The following is a 21,883-nucleotide window of genomic DNA, read 5'->3' on the forward strand; positions in this document are numbered from 1 at the left end:
TATTTTATTTATTAAAAAATGAAGTTAATATCCTGTACTATTTTTTTTTATAAGAGAAGAACTGCAAGCATCGAGTCCCTTTAAGTGATTAATATTAATGGAGTCTTTCTTTATTGTCTTAAAAATTGAAATCAGAAATGAAAATGCTCATCTCATCAAAGACAAGACATCATCCTTTGTTTGGTTCCCATTAGCACCACTTTTGTAGACGGAAAAAGAGACAGGAACCACTAAGCACCAATTTTCAAACTCAACACGCCGAAGCACAATTTTAAAAACAAATAAATAAAATAAAAACAATTAAATAAATATCAGGTTAAACGCCGTCGTCCCCATCGTGCATTCTCTAACTAGCTTTCGGCAGAGAAGCGAAAGACACAACACTTGAGAAAAACCAAATATCTCATCAAAATAGTTCCTAGATCCGATCCCATATTCATTTTCAGACCATTTCCACATTTTGGGGAAGGAAGAAATAAAGAAAGAAACCCTCTGTCTTGGTTTTACTTTCACCCTAGGGTTTCTCTCGCGCGATCGACACCTAGGGTTTGTTAGGTGTCCCAATTTCGGTGCTGCATTTGTTTCAAGCATCGTCGTTCCGATTCTTTGCGCGGGGAAGGCGATTTCGGAAACGGCGATTTCAATAATGAGCAGCAGTTGTGTCGTTTGACGAAATGGACAGGGTTTCGCCGAACCGGCGTCGTTCCGACGGAGAGAGTAGTTCTGCTTCCGCTGGGGACACTCGCCAGAAGCGCGCCAGAGTTTACTTCGATTTCGAGTGAGTTTAAGTGCGAGTCATTGGCATTGGGGATTCGTTACCTTTAATATGTGGTGTTCTTCGCTAGGGTTCTGTTTCGACTTACAGTTGATGTTCATCTCTGAATTGGGAGAATGGCAACTGCTTATGTTATCGAGATATGTGATATATTGGATTATTGATTATTCATTTTGTTTTGCAGTGGCACTCATTGTATTGTGAAGTGTTCAAATGCTGGGAATTCCAGTGCATCTGTTGAAGAATTTGTGGATTATGATAATTTTCAAGGATCCTCTCTTCTTCGATCCAACGATGATGATGCTGGCGAAGAGAGTAACTTCGACGAAGGAGATGGTAATGACATCTCAAAAGTGGATGATCTAGAGGTCAAGATGGATCTTACGGATGACTTGTTGCATATGGTAATGTTTTGGGAAACGAATAGTTCTTGTGCTATTTGTTGTCAGTTTAATCGTTTCGAACTCTCTTCTTACCTTTACCATTGTAATTTAGGTTTTCTCGTTTTTGGATCATCCCAATCTCTGCAGAGCTGCTAGAGTTTGTAAGCAGTGGCGGACTGCTAGTGCTCATGAAGACTTCTGGAAGAGTTTGAATTTTGAAGACCGGAACATATCTGTAGAGCAATGTGAGCCTGAGTGTATATATTTCATAATTCATAATTTCATGATAAATTGTTATTTGTAAAAAGTAAGTGCCTTTTAGCATTTAACTATGGGAATTGGAAATAGTGCTCCGTGCCCCTTGTGAACCTGTAAATGTGCTGATATAAGGCTTGTGTATTTACAGTTGAGGACATCTGTAGGCGTTATCCTAATATAACAGCAATCCGTATGTCTGGTCCTGCCTCTAACCAGCTTGTCATGAAGGCCATCTCTTCGTTAAGGTCGGTAGCTTCTGCTGCTGTATTTGGGTTGCCAATCAAGTTATTTATGATTCATGCTCATTCTTTTCTTTTTAACTGTTTTCAGAAATCTTGAGGCTTTAACATTGGGAAAAACTCATATAATGGATAATTTTTTCCATGCTTTGGCCGATTGTTCTATGTTGAGAAGACTAAGCATCAATGATGCTATACTTGGCAGTGGTCTGCAGGAGATATCAGTCAACCACGACAGACTGTGTCATCTCCAATTGACAAAGTGCCGTGTGATGCGTATGACAGTCAGGTGCCCACAACTTGAAATTATGTCATTGAAGCGTAGTAACATGGCACAGACTGTGCTCAATTGTCCCCTTTTGCAAGAGCTTGATATAGGCTCTTGCCACAAACTTCCTGATTCTGCTATTCGTTCAGCTGTTACGTCATGCCCACAATTAGTTTCTTTGGACATGTCTAATTGTTCGAGTGTTAGTGATGAAACATTACGGGAAATATCACAGAATTGTGCTAACCTTAGTTTTCTTGATGCATCGTACTGCCCCAACATATCCTTGGAGGTACATTTTAGAGTCTATAATCACTTTTTGACTATATAGATTCAATCTTCCCTTTTTAACATGTTTTTGTTTCCTCTTCAAAGACTGTTAGACTGCCAATGTTAACAGTTCTGAAGCTTCACAGTTGTGAAGGCATCACTTCTGCCTCTATGACTGCAATATCTCACAGTTATATGTTGGAGGTGTGCATTTTGTCCATGATGCTGATATTAATATCTCAATTCCTGAGCTAGACTTGCAAAGTGAGAAATGACGTTACTGCTTTTGTAGGTTTTGGAGCTTGATAATTGTAGCCTGTTGACATCAGTGTCTTTAGATCTTCCCCGCTTGCAGAATATTAGATTGGTACACTGTCGCAAGTATGGCTTTCTTTCCTTTGTTTCTTGTTTTGCATGTTTCTCTAATGCTTCTATTCACACTGTATTCTTGAGTATTTTCTTTTCTAATTACCTTTTTTAAATTATTGTTCTTGTCAGATTTGCTGATTTGAACTTGATGACCCTAATGTTGTCTTCTATTTTGGTGTCCAATTGCCCTGTGCTCCATCGTATCAACATCACTTCAAATTCACTTCAAGTATGTCATAATTATGTCTGTCATTTTTTTTTCCCATAGTGTGTATACTATAATAGGCTAAACGATGGAATTTGTGGCAATGCAGAAATTAACAATACCAAAGCAGGACAGCTTAACCACATTAGCTCTGCAATGCCAATCTTTACAAGAAGTGGATCTCTCTGAGTGTGAATCTTTGAATAACTCTGTATGCAATGTTTTTAATGATGGTGGAGGTTGCCCGATGTTGAAATCGTTAGTTCTTGATAATTGTGAGGTATATTTTTGGTATTTAGTGTTCATTTTCCCAATTTTGCTTGTGCATGATTTACACAAGTAGTATCAACTAATGAGTGTCATGTATTGTACTTTTGTTTGTAGTCATGTTATTCTGTATATCGCATATTGTGAATTTGGCCTATGGAGTTGTTACCTATAACTTATTTATTTTTTAACTCCAACCTATGGTGTTTTGATGAATTCAGAGTTTGACGTCAGTTCAGTTCATCAGTACCTCTCTAATCAGTCTTTCGCTTGGTGGTTGCCGTGCAATAACTAATCTTGAACTCACATGCCCTAATCTAGAGAAAGTTATTTTGGATGGCTGTGATCATTTGGAAAGAGCATCATTTTGTCCAGTAAGTGATATTGATTGCCTTATATTCTATTTTGCAAGAGATTAAACTTGTTAATTCTTTATGCTTTTTGATTTGAACATTTAGCATACTGCTAAATCGATAATTAAGGCTACTGAATATATGAAGTTTTCTGGTTGTGGGTTTTCCTGACCATGTTCTTTAATCAAAAGTTCATACTTTACAACACAAGAAATCCTGATCTTTCTCCCTCATACACCGCAATCCTGTTTGCATGTGATTAACTTTTATTAATCTGATTAATTAGCTAAAGGCTAAGTTTTTTCTTTTCTTGACTCGCTTCTCAGGTTGGTCTTTTATCTCTCAATTTAGGAATATGTCCAAAATTGAACACACTCAGCATTGAAGCACCGTTTATGGTTTCACTTGAGTTGAAAGGATGTGGTGTACTATCTGAAGCATTCATTAATTGTCCACTCCTAACATCTCTCGATGCTTCCTTTTGCAGGTTATTTTGTACATTATTTTCCCATTTATCTTCCTTTCTAAAGAATTCATTAATTGTCTCTTTGAACATCTCCAGAGTGTTCCTTTGGCATTGCTGACTGACTTTTACTGTCTGGAATTACAGCCAACTAACAGATGGTTGCTTGTCTGCAACAACTGTCTCATGCCCACTGATCGAATCATTGATATTGATGTCATGCTCTTCAATTGGTTCAGATGGTCTTCGATCTCTGTATTGTCTTCCAAATTTGATTGTTCTTGACTTATCATACACTTTCTTGGTGAACTTGCAGCCTATCTTTGATTCTTGTTTGCAACTAAAGGTTAGAGTTACTGAAGAATGGTTTGTTATTCTTGAATATGTTTTTTTATCATAAGTAGTGGCTAATGAGCTGGGTTTTTACTAGTTTTACTATTCTAGTACTTGACTTAGAATAATTGTACTCATCTTATAACATCATATCCTCTCATAATTTCAATGTCTTTTCTCATTCCACCATATTTTGGATAATTTGACATTTTATATAATTATTATCTTCATTTTTTCTGATAGTGCTACATTTTTCTCCTGTTTCATGAAGGTTTTAAAGCTGCAAGCATGCAAATATCTCACTGACACATCACTTGAACCTCTTTACAAAGGAGGTGCTTTACCAGCACTTCAGGAGTTGGACTTATCTTATGGAACTCTTTGTCAATCAGCCATAGATGAGCTTCTTGCTTACTGCACAAACCTCACTCATGTGAGCTTGACTGGCTGTGTGAATATGCATGATTTGAATTGGGGAAGTAGTTGTGGGCAAAGTGACAATTTCCCTGCTGTAAACACCCCATCTAGGGCAAGTTCTAATGAGAATATCCCTGAATCAAGTGAGCAATCCACTCGCTTACTGCAAAACCTCAACTGTGTTGGATGTCCAAATATTAGGAAGGTTGTCATTCCATTGAGGGCAAATTGTTTTCATTTGTTATTTTTAAACCTTTCACTCTCGGCAAATTTGAAAGAGGTTGATGTTACTTGTCTCAACCTATGCTTTCTTAATTTAAGGTATGGTTGGCTCTCCAATAAATGTGTGTTGGCTTCTATCCATCTCATATCAGATAAGATAATGTCTTAAATTCTTTGTTCAGCAATTGTTCCTCTTTGGAAATTTTGAAGCTAGAGTGTCCAAAATTGACCAGTCTGTTCCTTCAGGTATTAAGTCTTACCTGCTAGTTTTAATCTATTGATGCATTTTTTAATTTTGAATATTGACACTTCAGTGTTGTCTGGTCTTGTTATTTTATCTATGTTATAATAAATTACGTATTATGTAGGTTATCTTTTCTGCATTACAGCTTTTATCAGCCAACATTTTTACCTAGTGAAACTTATGACATGTTTGAAACATTAACCTGCTTTTGCATCATTGATTTTATTTCACTTACTACATATTTACTTCATTCTCTTGGCTTGGATTGTCTGCCTCCTTTAAAACCTTGTATAATTGAGTATTTTCCTGTTTATAAAGGTTTTTAATTAACTCTAGAGGGTTGCATAAGTCTTTATAGAAACATGTTTGGATTTGCGATTGGCTTTTTGTGCTCCACCTGAAATGTAGCTTGTTTGAAATGTATCTAGCATATTGTGTTAGGATCCAATTGCAAGGTATGAGACTTGAGTCCCGCATTGAAGTATAAGATTCTAGTGTAGTTTTACAAGTCCTTGGCCTTTCGAACTAAAATAGCTAACTTTTGTAGTGTCCTTATCAATATAATTTACAATCAAAATTCAAAATGTTGCACCTCACCCTTTATTAATTTGTGTCAAACCTCTTTGTTTCATTAATTTTTGGTGTTTGGTAATTTGGGTTTTCAGTCTTGCAATATTGACGAGGAAGCTGTTGAAGCTGCCATATCAAAATGCTCTATACTGGAGACCCTTGACGTTCGCTTTTGTCCAAAGGTGAGAGAGCAAACTCAATTTTTGTGATATTCCTTCATCGCGTGTTGTCTTAGGCTTTTAGCAATTTTAACTAATTAACCTGTTCTTACATAATGATAGAATAGTGCTTGAGCATTGTTGTTTTTGGTCATGATCTTCAACTAATTATAGTATACTTTATGGTGCTTCATAGATAAGCTCAATGAGCATGGGAAGATTACGCACAATTTGTTCAAGTTTGAAGCGAATATTCAGCAGTTAGTCAACTCTTGTTACCATGATCAAGGATATAAAAAAAAAAATCCCTAGTGCTTCACTTGGATTGAAAGCGCGCTTGGTAATAAATTTGATTATTTCTTCGTGGTGTTGTAAATGGCTAAATTTTAAATGTTTGTTTGGCATATGGAAATCCGTTCTGTATTTGCAATAATTTATCTTTGTTGTACCCGTATTCTTGTAAAATCAACATTTCAAATTTAAGCTCTCTTTATTCTGAAGCAGTTTAATGTATCCATGTTGAAGAATAAAGGTAGCTTTGATTCTTGTCTTATTTTTTTTCAGTTTTTTGTTTAAAAATTGTTCCCTAAAATAATTTTACACAATAATCAATTTCTCCTCCAAAATTTATTGATGTTTTCAAAACAAGTGCTTTAAAAAAGAAGCAAAAACAACTGAAGAAATGTTCCCATTTAAAATTAGGAAACTAATAAGGTCTAAGTTTCTGATGATTATTGCAGTGTTACATTGCAATGGTTTATCATTATGCAGTAAATTATGTATCATTATCAATTACTACAAAATATAAAAGTAAGGCATAGTCCGTAAATTTATGTATCTTGTTTGTATATCAAGGTGCGGTTATTATCATTAGACCCAATGGGGGGAATTTAACACCCGCCTATTATGACATAAGGTAAGGTTTTTTCAGTTTTAATGGTAAAAATTGATCGCAATATTTTAAACTGTTATATTTAGACCCAATGTCATTTTCCTCCACGTATTACCTCAGTTGTTCTTTGTAAACAGTTTAAATGTATATGTTTTAATATTTTTTATGTATTATTGTTATTATTAAAATATATTAATGTTAAATTAATTTTACATAATATTTTTCTATAAATTTATTCTTTTATTGAGTTAGACAATTAGTTTTAAATTAATTTATTTTACTGAACAGATTGTCATTTAAAATAATTTTTAAAATAAAAAATGTCAAATAACTTTTATTTTATTTTTAACAAAATCACATTTGTAGTAAAACTCTCAAATTTCTAATTTAGTATAATCTCCTACACACATAAAAGATGTTCGAGTCCTAAATATAAAATTGCATTAAATATTCAAGAGAACGTTGTTGCTTTTAGTGGTTTCTACCAAAAAAGACTTAAAATAACCTTTAAATTGCAAATAAACAAAAATAATTTCAGGTTTTAAATCGATTTTAGTTTCTTGCCAATGGCTCCTTGTGGTTCTTTCCTAAAGAAAAAAATGGGGTGAAGGAATGATGCATCGAGTTAAGATAGGAAAACTTTTCAAATTTTAGATCACTCAGAAAATTTATATCTTACCTAATCCAAAATAAATGAGTATGTATGGGGTGCAAACATCGGCGAGTTTGTTAATATATTAAAAAAGTAACTTTATCTTTAAAAAAATAACTTTTTATGTAAGATAATCTAGTAATTATTATTTAAAAATAAATAAAAAAACAAATAAATTTATGTCTGGTTAGAGTCATGCAAATTGCTTTTTTCTAAAAATAATCAGTTGATTTTAAGAAACTATTCAAAATAGCTTTTTTTAATCCGATTTTAAATTCCTTTAGATTTCTGATTATTTTGAAAAACTAAAATAAACACATGAAAAACTTTTAAAAGTGATTATTTAAAAAAAATTATGAAAAAAACGTAACAGACTCGTACAATTTTTTATATTTTTTTTATTTCGATACACAATGCTATTTGTGTTTTAAGGTTCTGCCTTGGGAACATAGGTTCCGTAGTCTTAACTATGCTGGCTACTCAAAAGCGAGCAAGTATGTTTAGGTATTCATAGTATTGATTCTAGTTGCTTTAAATCAGGGTCCAAACTCCCTGTTTCCTCGTCTTCCGGTTCCCTGTATGAATCAGCTATAACCTTTCCTTTACTCAGCACATCAGAAGGTACGGTTTGTAAGAGGCTGAAACACAAAGCTTCGTTAGAATCACATCTTTCTCAGTCATATGCGTCTATAGGTTATGTTTGGATAAAAGTTGTAAACTTAATTTTAGCACATTTCTGGATTAGACACAAAATGAAGAAGGAAAAATTTCTTATTTTAGGAGTAAAAATATTTTTGAGCTCTTCCAACTAATATCCAAACATACACTAAGTTGGTATGACACGCAGAAATATGTGCAAGAGGCAGAAATGATATTATGGGCAAGAAAAACAACAAAAACTACACAAATCACCTGTCCAGAGCGCCAAGGGCAGAATTGATTTTTGCCTTCATTGATTTGACTGAGGCTTCAGGATCATTTCTTGATGCATGAAGAAGCAAGGAATCAAGTTCTTCCAGCGACCTTCACAAACAAAATTCTTTCAGCTGGGGTTTGAATTTTTCATTTTGACAGAATTTATTTCTGTACAGCATATGGCTCAATGGCTAATTGTGATAGTCAATTCATGCATTTTTTAAAGGAAGTGGGTTATAATACCTCAGACATTCATCAACATCATTGAATGCCGTTTTACCATTGCCACTGTCAGATGCATACTGTGCCACCTATAGAAAGATTGTGACACTCTAATTAACTTTCATACACATAAATATGCCATGAAGTGAATGGCGATAGACGTGGAGAAGGAGAAATAGATTATCCAAAGATTGATATCAGCAATGGCATAAGCTTTGAACAACAATCATTGAAGCTGTTGGTTGTTCTGTGTTTGTTTAGGAGTCTTTTGAAATTTGCTTGATAACAAAGTCAAGTATGGCTGTATCAAGTACTTTGCAATGTTCTATCTAATGGAGACAGCAACAACCAAAGTGAGTAGTTTCCGTATCAAATAGAAGCTTGCCATCAGACTTTAAAATTTTGGGGAACTGTGTATATGAAAATGCTCGCTGTAAATATATGAATACTATACTCAATAATAAGAAGGAAACCTCATAAAGCTTTTAAATGACTTAATAGTGGGGGGTAAAAAAAAAGAAAAGAAAAGATCGATAGATAAAATACATTATCACATTCATAATAAGAACTAAGAAGTTGAAGGAAGGCTTCACTTACTGCTCTAATATTTACACGAAGTGATGCTGCAGGCCCAGAACGAAGTAGAGACCGGCAGAGGGCAAATTGGGGTTCCTCATCCTCTAATGTTTTTTCTGTAGTGGCAGAAAGAAAAGCCTTAGTAAGTAAACTTTATATTACCTTCAAGTTATTATTGCTGCAAAACATGTCACATGAACACCTATAGCTTAATAATAATAATAGCGAGATAAAATGGAAAGGAATGACTTCAAAATGTTGAATTCAGAGATTTTCTAATGTCTAGATATCTAGCATGACAAAGGCATTACCTAAGTCCTTGATCTGAAACTCTGTAAGTATGACAGCTGGTATATAAACCTCCAGAGGATCAAGCTTTTTTCTAGAGCATTTCAGAACAAATTTATTAGATTTAGAATCAACACTCTTCAGATTCACTATATTGATTTAACCACAAATTATAAACTAGAAAATCCAAAACCAAGAAATAAATCAAATATCCCCTCTCCCCAAATTCCTGCTTGTATAAAAAAATAAATGAACAAATAATACACGCACAAACAGGTTTAATTTACACAGTTAACCAATCCTAACATAATTTTGTCATCTATGGGAATTTTGTTTACTTTTATAATACATGAACGTATCTTAAAAATAATTTTCAATTGGTTGATAGTATAAAAACTCTTTATACTTTAGGTACATACAAATTAAACTCAAATCAAATAATAAGTTGTCTTCAAAGAATATGTATGGTTAAACCATCTCAAAGCAAGTCAATACGATACATATTAAATTGCGAATAATAATCTACGTAAAGATAATAAAATCTTGTGAAAACTAATTAAAGGAACTAACTAACATAACAGCTAAGTAAAGTAATTATAATTATAGGAACTAATTAACCGTTAGAAGAAATCCATGACATGGTGCATTATGATTCATACCTCTTAACATACTTATCGAAAGGACTTGCTAGGGCAGTATCACCTGCAATGTGGAAACAGAGAGAATCATAATTTTTTTTTTTGATAAGCAGAGAGAATCATAAATAAAACCAATCGAAGATGTGAAAAAAGAAAGGGTGAAAGAAAGACGAACGGTTAGGAATGAGAAGCAAGTGGGAGAGAACAAGAGACAACGACACCGTGCGCCGCCCTTCACGCCATGTGGGGGGTGACACTGCGCACCTCACACGCTTCGCCTTCCAACTCCAACGATGCAAGGGCTTCTTGTTACTGCTAACATGCGCTGGGGTGCCTAGTGACGCCATGTCCACACAACATCATACTCTTTCGCGGCGTTCATGTATTGCCGATAACGTAACCGATTCGGTGGGTCCCACTCTTATCCTCTTAGTCGGGTCTTGTCTTCCCACAGTGTTGCAATTTGCAGATATACCCTTACCATTCCTCATGATTATTCTATTTACTCTTATTTTTTATTTACTTTTAAAATATTTGATATAAACTATTTTCTTATAAGGACAGCGAGAGAACCTTTCTCATAGAAGAAAAAAATTACCATTAAATTTTATTTTGAATAACTAATATTAAAATATACTATTAAATATATTTTTTGTTTGTTTTGAATTACTATTTTTTTTAAGTCATCTAGTATATATTAAATTTATCCCTCTTCCTTGTATAAAAATCACTCCCTCACTTCAGTCACTTGCTCCCTCCTTGTGAACAGTAAAATTCTGTTTTCTGCGTTGACTTTCATTTGTTGGACAACAACAAAATTTAAATTTTACATGAAAAATGTTTAATTAATACTAATATAGTGTATCTGTTAAATGTTTAATTAATGTGACGTGTTACGTACTTTTTAAATTTAAAGCACGTATTGTTTTACATGAAAATCACAATATATAATTACTTGTAATATTATTTTTGGAAAGTTTGAGAATCGTTTTTATAAATAATATTTTTAATTTCTTTTTAAAATTAATAGAAACAATTATTCCTTTAAAATAAATAGAATTAGACAAACATTTGAAAATGAAATTATTTATCAAATATAATTAGTTCAATTAATTAAAATAGTTGTAAAATATATTCCTTTTGTTTATAAAAGCCGGCCAAATGATTTGAAGCTGTTAAATTGTATTTAAAAATTTTATTATATTACAAGTAAATCAAGTTTAACATCTAAGATCTATACAATTTTGATAAAAACCGTAGTAGATCTCAATCTTTTAACAATATACCAGCAACCAAAAATGAATTTGCATCCAGTGTATGTTACAATTACAACTACAACTAAAATCATCGACTCATCATAACTTAAAAAAAGAAAAAGGAATAAAAAAGACAGCTATGAAACTTTGCATTATTTAACATTTTTTAAACAATAGCGTATGATAATAATTTCTTCAGTCTCTCGTCCTTTTCGAACAATATAATGAATTTTGTTTTCCAATTTGAACAAACCAAATATAACCTCACCGACAGAAAATGATCTAATTTGTTTGGCAATACCAACTTCATTTTATATATTTAATAATGGAAATTCACTTGCTTTAATCTTATAAAATTTCCAGAATCGTTGAGAAGTAAGAAGGTGCCAAAAAAAAGGGAAAAAAATAAAAATAAAGTTGAGAAGGACCACTCGGTTGGTGGAATTTCATGCATTTTATTATTTTGAAGTTTGAAGCTGAAGGCACCAGTTTGAGGCAGACATAACACAGATCCGTCTTGAACTTCTCTGTGTTCTGAAACAGCAACAATGGCAAAAACCATGACTATGTGGTTTCTGTTGGTCACTCTTTCCTTCGTTTATGCTGCTGCCACTGCTAATACTCAAAGTAAGTCCAAAAAAAGTCTTTTTTTTTTTTGTTCTATCCAGTGGTTTTGGTTTCAGATTTGGAATGTAACTGTTAGTGTCTGGGGTGCAATATGTTTGATCTGCCTTACAATCACTTTAAGATGTACTTTTTATTTTCTATATTTTGACTTTAGTCTTTCAGATGCGTCCCATTGTAGCTTCTTCTTATTCTGGATTGCATTTTTGACATTTTAAATGAACTGAGTGTGTCTGTCTACAATGCCAGTGATGCTGTCAGCTGTTCTATGAGTAGATCTCAATTGCTTAGAGCTATCGTGTATTTTTGGTCTCTCAGGGGATTTTTTTTGTGTGTGTGTTCTTTGCTAGCATGGAAATTGGTGCCATGTTGGATCTTGCATATTATGGTGGAAATGTCTGGTGATTCTTGATTTAGACGACCAACCATATTGTCTTCAGCTTTAAAACTCGTTAAACTTTGTGTTTTCACTTTCCTATTTGTGCGGTATTGATTCAATAATGTGCATCTTATGTGTATAATGGCAACAACCCATTTGAGGCTTACTGTTTTCGAGATCTACTTCAGTCATTTCCCCTAGATTGATTTTGTCAAAATATAACTTTTGTTGTCTTTGGCGTTTCTAGTTCTAGGAATGAAATAGAAGTGTGGATATGATTGTAAAAAGATGAAGTTGTAAAGTACATGATAACCAGGTGGCTTTGTTTGTTTGAAAATGAAACTTTTTTTAGGAGGTAAGGAGCAAACAAGGTTAAAAAATGGTCATCAACCACAATTGCAGTTGCAAACTCAAGGTTTTTGGAGTGTATGCAACTTCAGCAGTCACATCTGTCCTTGATTTTTCGCATTTCAAGGATTGTAACAAAATACCACAGTTTAAAATCTTGAGAGAAAATGAATTGACTTCTGTAAAAGATTATGATTTTATTAACTTTTCTGCACTTACCCTCCAATTCCACTGTCATTAGGTATCCAAACAATAATTAGTCGTTTTCCTTTCTTTCATTAGCTATAGTGTTTTGTAAAGTGATGCCTGTGGAAATGTCATTAGGATTTAATAAATGGAGCTCTTAAATGGTGACCGCTTTTATATTAACATAGACTGCTTTTGGATTTAGCAATTTGAAATTATATGTTGGTTCAGAGTAGGAGAACAAGTTTGGGCAAATGAATCTCTAGCATTCATAACGGCCACTGTAAATCTGAATTTATCAGAGATAAATTATCTGTATAAGCCACACTTTAGTTGTCTAAGAAAGAGAAAACATTATTTGTTGCTTTAAAACAAAATCCTGACTGATATTGTTCTCAGCGTGGTAGAAATGACTGGCAACCTTCATTATATTTGTCTTAAACGTGTTTGCCAGATGGTAGGTTCTTCTGTGGGGGAATATATTAATATTTAGCAGTACATGGTTTATTAATTGAAGTTTTCTAGTTCTTTCCTTCTTTGGGATTGTGATATATCATACACGTATGAGATGATATGTTAGTTTATGTTTCACTAATTGTTTTTGTTTGTGACTGTCGAACACGGTTCATAAAACTTAGTTCATGTGCCTTGCCTTGCTTTCTTATCCTTAGCTTGAGACTACATATTTTGACGTTTTCATTGATTATACAAATGACTACTTCCTCAATACAAAGCCTCCTTATGGGTTAACGAAAGTTCCCAAGTACATGGTCTCCTTCATTGTTTTATTTTTTTTCCTTACTGTATGATTTGATGTCTCACTCTAAATTTATCTTGCATTTACTAGTATCTTCCCATTTCTGACATAATGAACAAAACTTTGCAGTCAAAGTTACTAACAACCCTGCGGACAAGTTGGTAGTTGCGATTAACGAAAACAGAACTGCTCACAAGGTGTCAGCCTTAACGGACAACCCGGGGCTTGCGTGTATTGCTCTACAATACATTAAGGCATACCAGGGTGAATGTGATGCTGTGGGTGGATCTGATGGCAAGAAACCTCCTGAATCTCGATTTGCTGAAGTTTTTGCTCCAAACTGTGGTGTTGAGGCATCAACTCTTGCTCCTATAACGGGTCGTTTCCTGGCGTGCCAGACTAAGTATGTCCATGCCCCTGAGGCATTTTCTGATATCCTCATAAGGAACCAACAGAGCTTAGACATACTCTACAATAATAATCACACTCAGGTTGGTGCTGCTGTCACAGGTACTGATGGGGGCTCTCCTTACTTCTGGTGTGTGTTGTTTAGCAGTGGCAAACCCAACAAAACATTTACTTTTGAGAGTGGTGTGGCTAAAATAACAAAACCCGGTTGCTTTAGTGGAGCTAATGATGAGTGCAGTGGTGCTAGTTATTGGTCACCACTCAATGAGATGTGGGTATTTGCCACTTCGCTTTTGATTGCAATGGGGTTTGCTTTAACATTATGATCATAAACTGAGATAATTTGTATGATCTCTCCCCTTTGGTTTAGATGCCTTTGCAGTCTTTGATGTATATGAAAGGCTTGGCCTCAGCTATTCTTTTTCCCCCCTTGCTTGATTTTGTAATTTGTTAAGAGATTCATGGCAATTGTTTTCCCAACTTTCTTATTTACATATAAAATTTGTGGTATTGGCTCTTGCAAATTCTCTAATGTGATGGGACTACAAGTTTTCTTTTTCTTTATTTTTCCTTTAAAAAAAAAAGAGAAATTAAGCTACATTAACAAGATTTCTATCCCAATAATAGGGATTTGGATCTTTGAAAACATATACTAACCCTCATAAAATAAGGATTAAATGGGATCACTGCATATTTATAAATTAATGTGTGTGTATATATATATATATATATATATATACGAGGAATCAAATTATACTAACGTAATTTTGACCAATTATTATTTTATTTAATAATTTTTAATTGGATAATATTCTCTTAAATTTTACTTTTTGATCGAAGATTATGGTTTATATATACAAAATTTTATATTAATCTAAAATTATTTTTTATTTCATTCATATATATTAAAATCGATAAAATATAATTTTTTTAAAATATACTAAAATATAAATTATTTTATTATCTTTTTATTGTTATTCAATTTTAACAAAATTTAATACAGATAATTTTGATAATATGTAGATATACTTTAATAGTCGGTGTAACAGTTGATCAAATTACATCAATGTAATGACAACTATTACACCATTTTTATAAGTTGATATAGAATGCAATTTTTATTTTTATTAATCTAACTGTTAAATTATATCTACATATTACTAAGATTGTTTGTGTCAAATTTTATCAAAATTGAATAACAAAAAAGATAATCAAATGATTCATATTTTAAAATATTTATATTAAGTTAATTTTAATATATATGAAAGAAGTAACACGAATGCTTCTAAAGTTTCACGAAACTTAGTTATCAATTATTACCTTTTTTTTTATAGCTAATTATAGTATAGAGAAATGATAGAGATATACCCTTTTATTCCAAAACTATTGCTTTTTAAAATTAATGCATACAGCTTAAAAAATATTTAATGCTACTTATAAATTATAATACTTAAAATACTCTCATTTAAAATGTATTATAAGAGTGCTTGTGGAGTAGGACATAATTGCTAAATAAGTTTACATGGAAAAACATTAAAAAAAATTAATGAAACTTGAAAATTTTAAAACATCAATAGTTTTAGATTGAAAGAATCGCTTTTTAACACATTCATTTTTATTAGTTAAAATTAAAATTTATTAAAAAAATATAAAAATTTGTAAGTCTCACCTCTTATTTAACAAAAATCTATTATATTTCATAATTTTCAATAAATTTTAAGTGATAGTCTAATATTATAAAATTAGAATGTGTTCAAAGAAAAAAATTATTAGATGATTAGAAATTATCATAATAATACATGTTAATTATTACATGTATCTATTTAAGTGTTATTAATTATTTATTATAAATTATAAAATTTAAATATGTCATTTAAATATTGGTTGAAATCAGGGATAACTAATGGTATAAAATTGGCTAATAATTTCACATCAAGAGTATTTTAGAGAATATATTTCAAACGTCCCTCTTACACCAAATAAGCTTTAGTAATCACCTCTTATATTTAGCCAAGTTCTATCAAAATAGGTTTTGAGATGAATGAACTCTTTTTTTTTTCTCTCTCAAATTATGATCACAAAATGAGTATTGAGTTCAACACTAGAGCAGAGGAAAAGAAAAGAATTTCTTACATAATTTTCAACATCTTACAGATATTACGCTACAACAAGAGCGAGTTTCTTTCCATCACAGAGACGATTTAAATTTCAAAATAAGAAAAAGAACAGTAAGAATGGCAAGAATACCGCCAGAAGAACCAATGACTCTATGAATCCAGTAACGATCAAACCCTGCAAAGCTCCTGTCCATGGAAGCTGATAAAGCTATGCCCAAAGTCAATAGAAAGAGCAGAAAAGGTAACAAAACATCAACGTTGATGGGTTGCTCCTCATCTTCCAACTCACACTCTGCTTTGCGGTCTATATAGAGAGGAGAAGCCACAGCCAGAATCGCCAATCCTATGGCAGCCAATCTCTCATATGATGAAAATCTGCTTCCCCTTCTGCAACCTCTAAATTCCATTCACTAGATTATCACTCACCTTGGTTCTCTCTGTGGGACTGGAGGGGAACTGTGGGGAAAAACCACCCAAATGTCAATTTTAACATCAATGTTAAAAGGCTTCAGCTACACTCAGTCACTCACCTTTTCTTTTTCTCATTCAAGTACTAGTTTTTTGTTATTATGGTACAAAAGTTTAGATGAACTAGGTAGGTTTTGAGACTTAAAAAATAATACTCACAAAGATATGAAACTCGAACTTACTAGATGTTTGAGATATAACTCGTATTCTTATCGATTAGACCAACCTCGCTCATTCAAGTATTATTATAGCATCACTTTGGATGAGGAAAAATAGAAGACAATATGCTAACATCTTTAGAAAGAATCGAAAAGATCAATTCAAGCCTAGCTTAATGATGTCCATATTTGACATGAATAGTATACTATCACAGGTTAATTATTTACAAATAAAGTGCTTTTTGTCTTGGATACTGTTAGGAAAAGTAGTACAGCATTTTTCTATTCCAAAAGATGAACAAGATATAAAGTGCATGCGGACTAGAAATGGTGTGTTGCTGATAAAGCTACGCTTGTTAAATTGTAAGGATGTGAATAGGATTCTCCATTAACAAAGCACAATATTCGCTTCTCTGCCTAAATTTCATTTGGAATTTGATGCCGTTTCTACTACTGTGGATGTCCGTGCAACATCGATTTTAAAGAAATGCAGAAGCTTCACGAATGTCTACAATACGTCATAAATTCGAAGTTGAATTGAAAGAATTCTAGGAGCGAAGATATATATAGCTTGAATAAAGAAAAAGGAGCAGGCTAGAAAAATGTTCTCAAGAGAAAAAAAAATTCCCTTTTAGTGTAGCAGCGGTTGAAAAGTACGTGGATTTAGACTGAATTTTGTAAATAAAAGGTATTGAAGTTAAATGATTAATCTAATGTCCGTAAGTTGCTAATTCTATTAAGGGTTTTACTTAATTGTCATTTCCATTTTAAAAAGTTAGAGTTGGATTCTTTATCCTTCATTTGTCAACAAAGAACAAAAGAGTGAATGAAGGATTAGGAATGAACGGTAAAAGATAAAAGAAAATATACTTGGATTCTTTATCCTTCGTTTGTCCATATAAGCTTCGTAGATTTCTAACCACATCCTGCATTTTAATTAAAGAAGTTAGCAACTTATATGTTAAAATTAATTTATTAGTGAATGGAGATTGCTATCACATACCTATTATCACAAAAAAGTTGTTATCACTGTAGCTTTTATTAGTGAATCACCTAATGTTATTGTCATAATAGATTAGGTGAATATTACCACGTATTTGTTATCACAAACTTCTCATTATGCTACTCTACTTTTAAAAAAATTCTTCAAGGAGATGAGTTAGCATATGTGCATTCTTTCATTATATTTGATAGTTATCAGTGATGTGATATAAATTAACTGGTCTGTTTACTCTGTTAGGATATGATCATCTCTTAATTTAGCATCTTGTTTGTTTATCTTTAACATATTGATGCCTTAGTTAGAACCTCACTCCTTATTTTTCCTTCTTGTTGTATGTTTGCCTATTTATTTCTAGATGACAGGTTCTTCGATTCATTTGGGGATTGAGATCCTTCCTGTCAGTTTCGAACCAAGCAATGATGTTAGGTCCTGTCTGTTGCTTAATTTTCAAATTTTGATAATTTGAAAGAAAAAAAAACTTTTAACTAATGATACATAAAAATATAATTAACTAAACAATTCAACTGTGTTAGTAATTTATTATCTTATAGTGAGTCATAAATTCAATTTCTATTAAAACACTTTTATACATAAATGTCTTGTTTATACGGAGTGATCAAAACTGAAATCGCAGATTTAAAATAAGAGGCACCAAAACTGTAATTTAACTTTTATAAAATAATAACTTTATCTTCTAAAATTAATTTTAATCCCTTTAATGATGAGATCTAGAAGTGCAAAGCCAGCAGTTTATTTTGAAACTGCAGGGAATTCGATTCCCATTTCAGCAAAGATCCTGATGTAGGTCAATTATTTACTTTTTCATTTTCGGTAAAATAAGCATTTTCTTAATATTATTTGTAAAAAAAGGTGCTATCACGATGCTTCATAAAGTCAGGGACAGGGAGACTTGAGAGAAGGAATTGGGATCATGCCATTCGATGTTCAAATCCGGTCAAAATAAAATATAATCCTTTCATTCCTGAGGGTCTTTCTTTTTGTTTAACTAAAATGGAGACCGACAAAATTTAATTGAATTACTAGTATGATTATTCTGTAATCCAATCCAGTCCCCAATTTAAATAAGGACCTTAAGTTTATTGACTAAGAAGACCATAGGATTAAAAGAAAAAACACAATAGGACTGTGGAAGCTTGAGCCTTGAGCTTTCAACAGCAAACTCCATAACTCTAAAATCTCTGGAATCATAAGCTCAAAAATTGTGTTGCCTAGAATAGAACTATCATAATCGGGATGGAACGTATCTAAATTAATAAACAGACACAGAGGCACAAATAAACTCTCCCATGTTCTATTTAGCATCAGCACCAGATGTCCTTGACCTGTTCCCTTGAAACCGTGTCAACCATTTCTTCTGTGAAGTAGTAAGGTTAGTGGAGTGCAATGGTGCTGCAAGGCCTTGTTTGGATTGTTCTGTGACTGGAAGCTCAGCAGGGAGTGCAGAAGCAGTGCTGGTGAAGGCATTTAGGACCAAGAATGCTAGGATGGGAGAGAGATCCAGCGTTCCTCCCAGAGGGGGAATAAGTCCACGGAATATGTTCAGGTATGGGTCACATATGGTGCTGAATGAAACAATAATCATTTTATTTAACACTTGCAAATTCTTTAAATGAAATCTGCTTATACTATCATTAACAAAATGGTAAATCTTACTAGGGTTTATATATGTATAGTTTGGGGAATACGAGTGACCCTATCCCTAGGTCTCTACAGATAATATTGTTCTCATTTCAATCCTTATCATCATCACGTATAAAGACCGAAATTTACTTCCCATAAATATTAAGAGTGGTAGGTTCAGTCATCAGTGTATAAGATATTTACTCAATAAAATAACAGAATCAAACGTTTAATCGCATAAAATATCCTGCTAACTAAAACACAACTCATATATTTTTGTTAATCAATAATTAAAGGTATGTTCGTAATTGGCAGTAGTTCGACTAACAGAAAAGGCTTATCTCGAATCACATCAATGAGAGAAGTGATCTTGCAATAAAATTGGCCATGTGACAACAATCCAATTGAACACTGAATGATATCCTACCTAGGAACAAAAAAAGAAGAAAAAAGAGAGAAAAGGTTACTCACCTGAGAGGACTAACAATGGAAGGAGGAGTGTTGGGAAACCATGTCAAAACAAGCCTGACAATGAGCAAAGTGTTGTAAATGTTCAAGAAATTCAGAACCCCATTCGCCACCACCAGCCCTGCCACCGAATCCCCAGGCAAAACGGCAGCGAAATTATGACCAGAAACCAACCTCACGTTCCTTTGCTTCCCAATCTGAACCCAAACCATCAATAATTAATAACATTATACATAAGACGTACTTCTCATTCATCTTTTCCATATAAAAAATATCAAGAAAGCGGAAGTTTTGAATTACGTACCTGCACGCAAAGGGTGTGAAATTCGGAGGGGAGAGAGAGAATTTTGTTGAGGAAAGAGTTATGAGAAGCAAGGGAGTGTAGAAATCTGAAAAAATTGTCAGCGGCAGTGGTGAATGATGTGTGGAGGTGTTGGGGTGGTGAAGAGAGGAGAGTGGGGAGTGCAAAGGGCATTTGAGCATTTCCCCAACAATTCGAAAGCTTCTTAGTATCAATCTCGGTGGACGAGTCGTTGGCAGCCATTCTTGAGTTGAGGAAACTCAAAGCAGCGTTCTATCTATCTATCTATCCATAACAACCTTTGGAGGCAAAAGAGGATAACGCTATGGATTTTCAGGGAAAAGATAATCCTCTCAATCTAAAACAAATAAATAAATATCTTCGTCTCTTCTCACAAGAATGACATGTCAAAAATCAATTGTTAGTAGTATTCTTTTCTCAATTGTTAGTAGTATTCCTTTGGTAAATATTTTTTTCTAAATTATTATTTAGATTTAATTTTATCTTTTTTAATTTTTGTTATTAAATTTAATCATTTAATTTTAAAAATCAATTCAATTTGTTCTTTTAATTTTTTTTTTCAATTTGATTATCTAATTTTTAAAATCAAATCATTTTTTTAAATACATATTTTGTAACTATTCAAAATCCGAAAAGAATGATTTTAAAAATTCGATCCTCTAATTATTAAGTGATTTTAAATCATTAAAAAGCATAATTTCTTTTAATTTAAACAAAATGATAAAATTCAATCAATTTAAAAAATTAAAGAATTAAATTATTTTCGGATCAAATTGAATTAAAAAATAAATTAGACAACTAAAAACTAATTTAATCCCATAAAAAATAGGGAAACAATTAAGGGAACGAGTAATTTGATTCCTTGCTTGCCTACCCACAATGTTTGAAATTTCTTTATTTATTATTTATTTTATACTCCTATATGATTTTGTTTTTTTTAAGTATCATACATTCTTAATTTTAAAAAAGGAGTTTAATAATAATACACTATTAATCCGTAAAAAATATACTATTAGTGTTTTTTTATTTATAAAATCAATGTAAAATATTTTTTTGTTCTGCTTATATATTATATCATTTTATTGCCGCAAGGACTCCAATGTTAATGATTTTTGGTAAACCAACTTCACATGAAGCTGAGGCCATGACACTTTTATCAACTATTTCTTGGGTCGAATCTGGTGGGTATCAAAATATAACTTTCGAGACTAATTGCAAACATATTGTTGATGATCTCCAAGCAAGGAATTTTGTCAATTCTGAATCTGGATAATTTATAAATTTAAACTTTTTTCTATTTGTAACTCTTGTGTTGAGTTTTTTAGAGGCGAATAAATCAAGTCATTTATTGTTTAGCGAAGATGTTTAAATCTTATACTAATACTAGTATGCATCTTTCGATTCTACAATTTGTATTCCAAATTATATTCCATCTCTTGTTTTGAATGATATAACATAAGATTGTTGGCTTCAAAAAAGAATAATAAAACGTGTTATGATATTAACTTATACATAAAATAATTTTAATTTATAGAAGAAATTAATTTATTTAGTCAAAAAAGAAATTCATTTGTTTTCTTTTTCGATAATTACTTATAACACGTTTATCTAAACCAGAAAAATTTCTCAGAATATTCATAAATCAAAGATGCAATCAGTTTAGACCAAAAACTCAAGAGGAACTTGAGTGTATGGTAAGACACAAATAAGATAGTACGTATGTTTAAAAGTATAATAACCTAATAATACTACTTACGAAAAAATTTGGTGC

The 21,883-nt window shown here is 32.4% G+C and overlaps 5 protein-coding genes across 5 annotated transcripts; 2 read left to right on the top strand and 3 right to left on the bottom strand.

The window, feature by feature from the left end:
* Positions 1 to 322: 322 nt before the first annotated feature.
* On the top strand, positions 323 to 6,345 carry LOC114414849 (F-box/LRR-repeat protein 15-like). The gene is made up of 16 exons (XM_028379287.1): positions 323 to 778; positions 960 to 1,179; positions 1,271 to 1,403; positions 1,565 to 1,661; positions 1,747 to 2,215; positions 2,299 to 2,397; positions 2,486 to 2,574; positions 2,692 to 2,791; positions 2,877 to 3,047; positions 3,256 to 3,408; positions 3,714 to 3,874; positions 3,998 to 4,196; positions 4,455 to 4,921; positions 5,005 to 5,068; positions 5,732 to 5,818; positions 5,991 to 6,345. The coding sequence occupies exons 1-16, from the start codon at positions 675 to 677 to the stop codon at positions 6,057 to 6,059; spliced, it is 2,682 nt and encodes an 893-aa protein (XP_028235088.1). The 5' UTR covers positions 323 to 674; the 3' UTR covers positions 6,060 to 6,345.
* A 1,346-nt stretch (positions 6,346 to 7,691) lies between these two features.
* On the bottom strand, positions 7,692 to 10,376 carry LOC114414850. Its single transcript, XM_028379288.1, has 7 exons — positions 10,153 to 10,376; positions 9,999 to 10,041; positions 9,363 to 9,433; positions 9,073 to 9,167; positions 8,497 to 8,564; positions 8,251 to 8,361; positions 7,692 to 7,976 (listed from the first exon to the last, which is right to left on the bottom strand). Exons 1-7 carry the CDS (start codon positions 10,322 to 10,324, stop codon positions 7,847 to 7,849), a joined length of 690 nt encoding a protein of 229 aa, XP_028235089.1. The 5' UTR covers positions 10,325 to 10,376; the 3' UTR covers positions 7,692 to 7,846.
* Positions 10,377 to 11,613: 1,237 nt separating this feature from the next.
* Positions 11,614 to 14,459, top strand: LOC114414851. The gene is made up of 2 exons (XM_028379289.1): positions 11,614 to 11,860; positions 13,657 to 14,459. Exons 1-2 carry the CDS (start codon positions 11,782 to 11,784, stop codon positions 14,259 to 14,261), a joined length of 684 nt encoding a protein of 227 aa, XP_028235090.1. The 5' UTR covers positions 11,614 to 11,781; the 3' UTR covers positions 14,262 to 14,459.
* Positions 14,460 to 16,123: 1,664 nt separating this feature from the next.
* LOC114414156 lies at positions 16,124 to 16,459 on the bottom strand. Its single transcript, XM_028378488.1, has one exon. It carries the CDS (start codon positions 16,457 to 16,459, stop codon positions 16,124 to 16,126), a length of 336 nt encoding a protein of 111 aa, XP_028234289.1.
* A 2,166-nt stretch (positions 16,460 to 18,625) lies between these two features.
* LOC114414852 (ylmG homolog protein 2, chloroplastic-like) lies at positions 18,626 to 20,438 on the bottom strand. The gene is made up of 3 exons (XM_028379290.1): positions 20,095 to 20,438; positions 19,794 to 19,987; positions 18,626 to 19,264 (listed from the first exon to the last, which is right to left on the bottom strand). The coding sequence occupies exons 1-3, from the start codon at positions 20,332 to 20,334 to the stop codon at positions 18,994 to 18,996; spliced, it is 705 nt and encodes a 234-aa protein (XP_028235091.1). The 5' UTR covers positions 20,335 to 20,438; the 3' UTR covers positions 18,626 to 18,993.
* Positions 20,439 to 21,883: the final 1,445 nt, after the last annotated feature.

The sequence above is a fragment of the Glycine soja genome, chromosome 6 (assembly GCF_004193775.1).
Source record: "Glycine soja cultivar W05 chromosome 6, ASM419377v2, whole genome shotgun sequence".
NCBI classification, from domain to species: Eukaryota; Viridiplantae; Streptophyta; class Magnoliopsida; order Fabales; family Fabaceae; genus Glycine; species Glycine soja.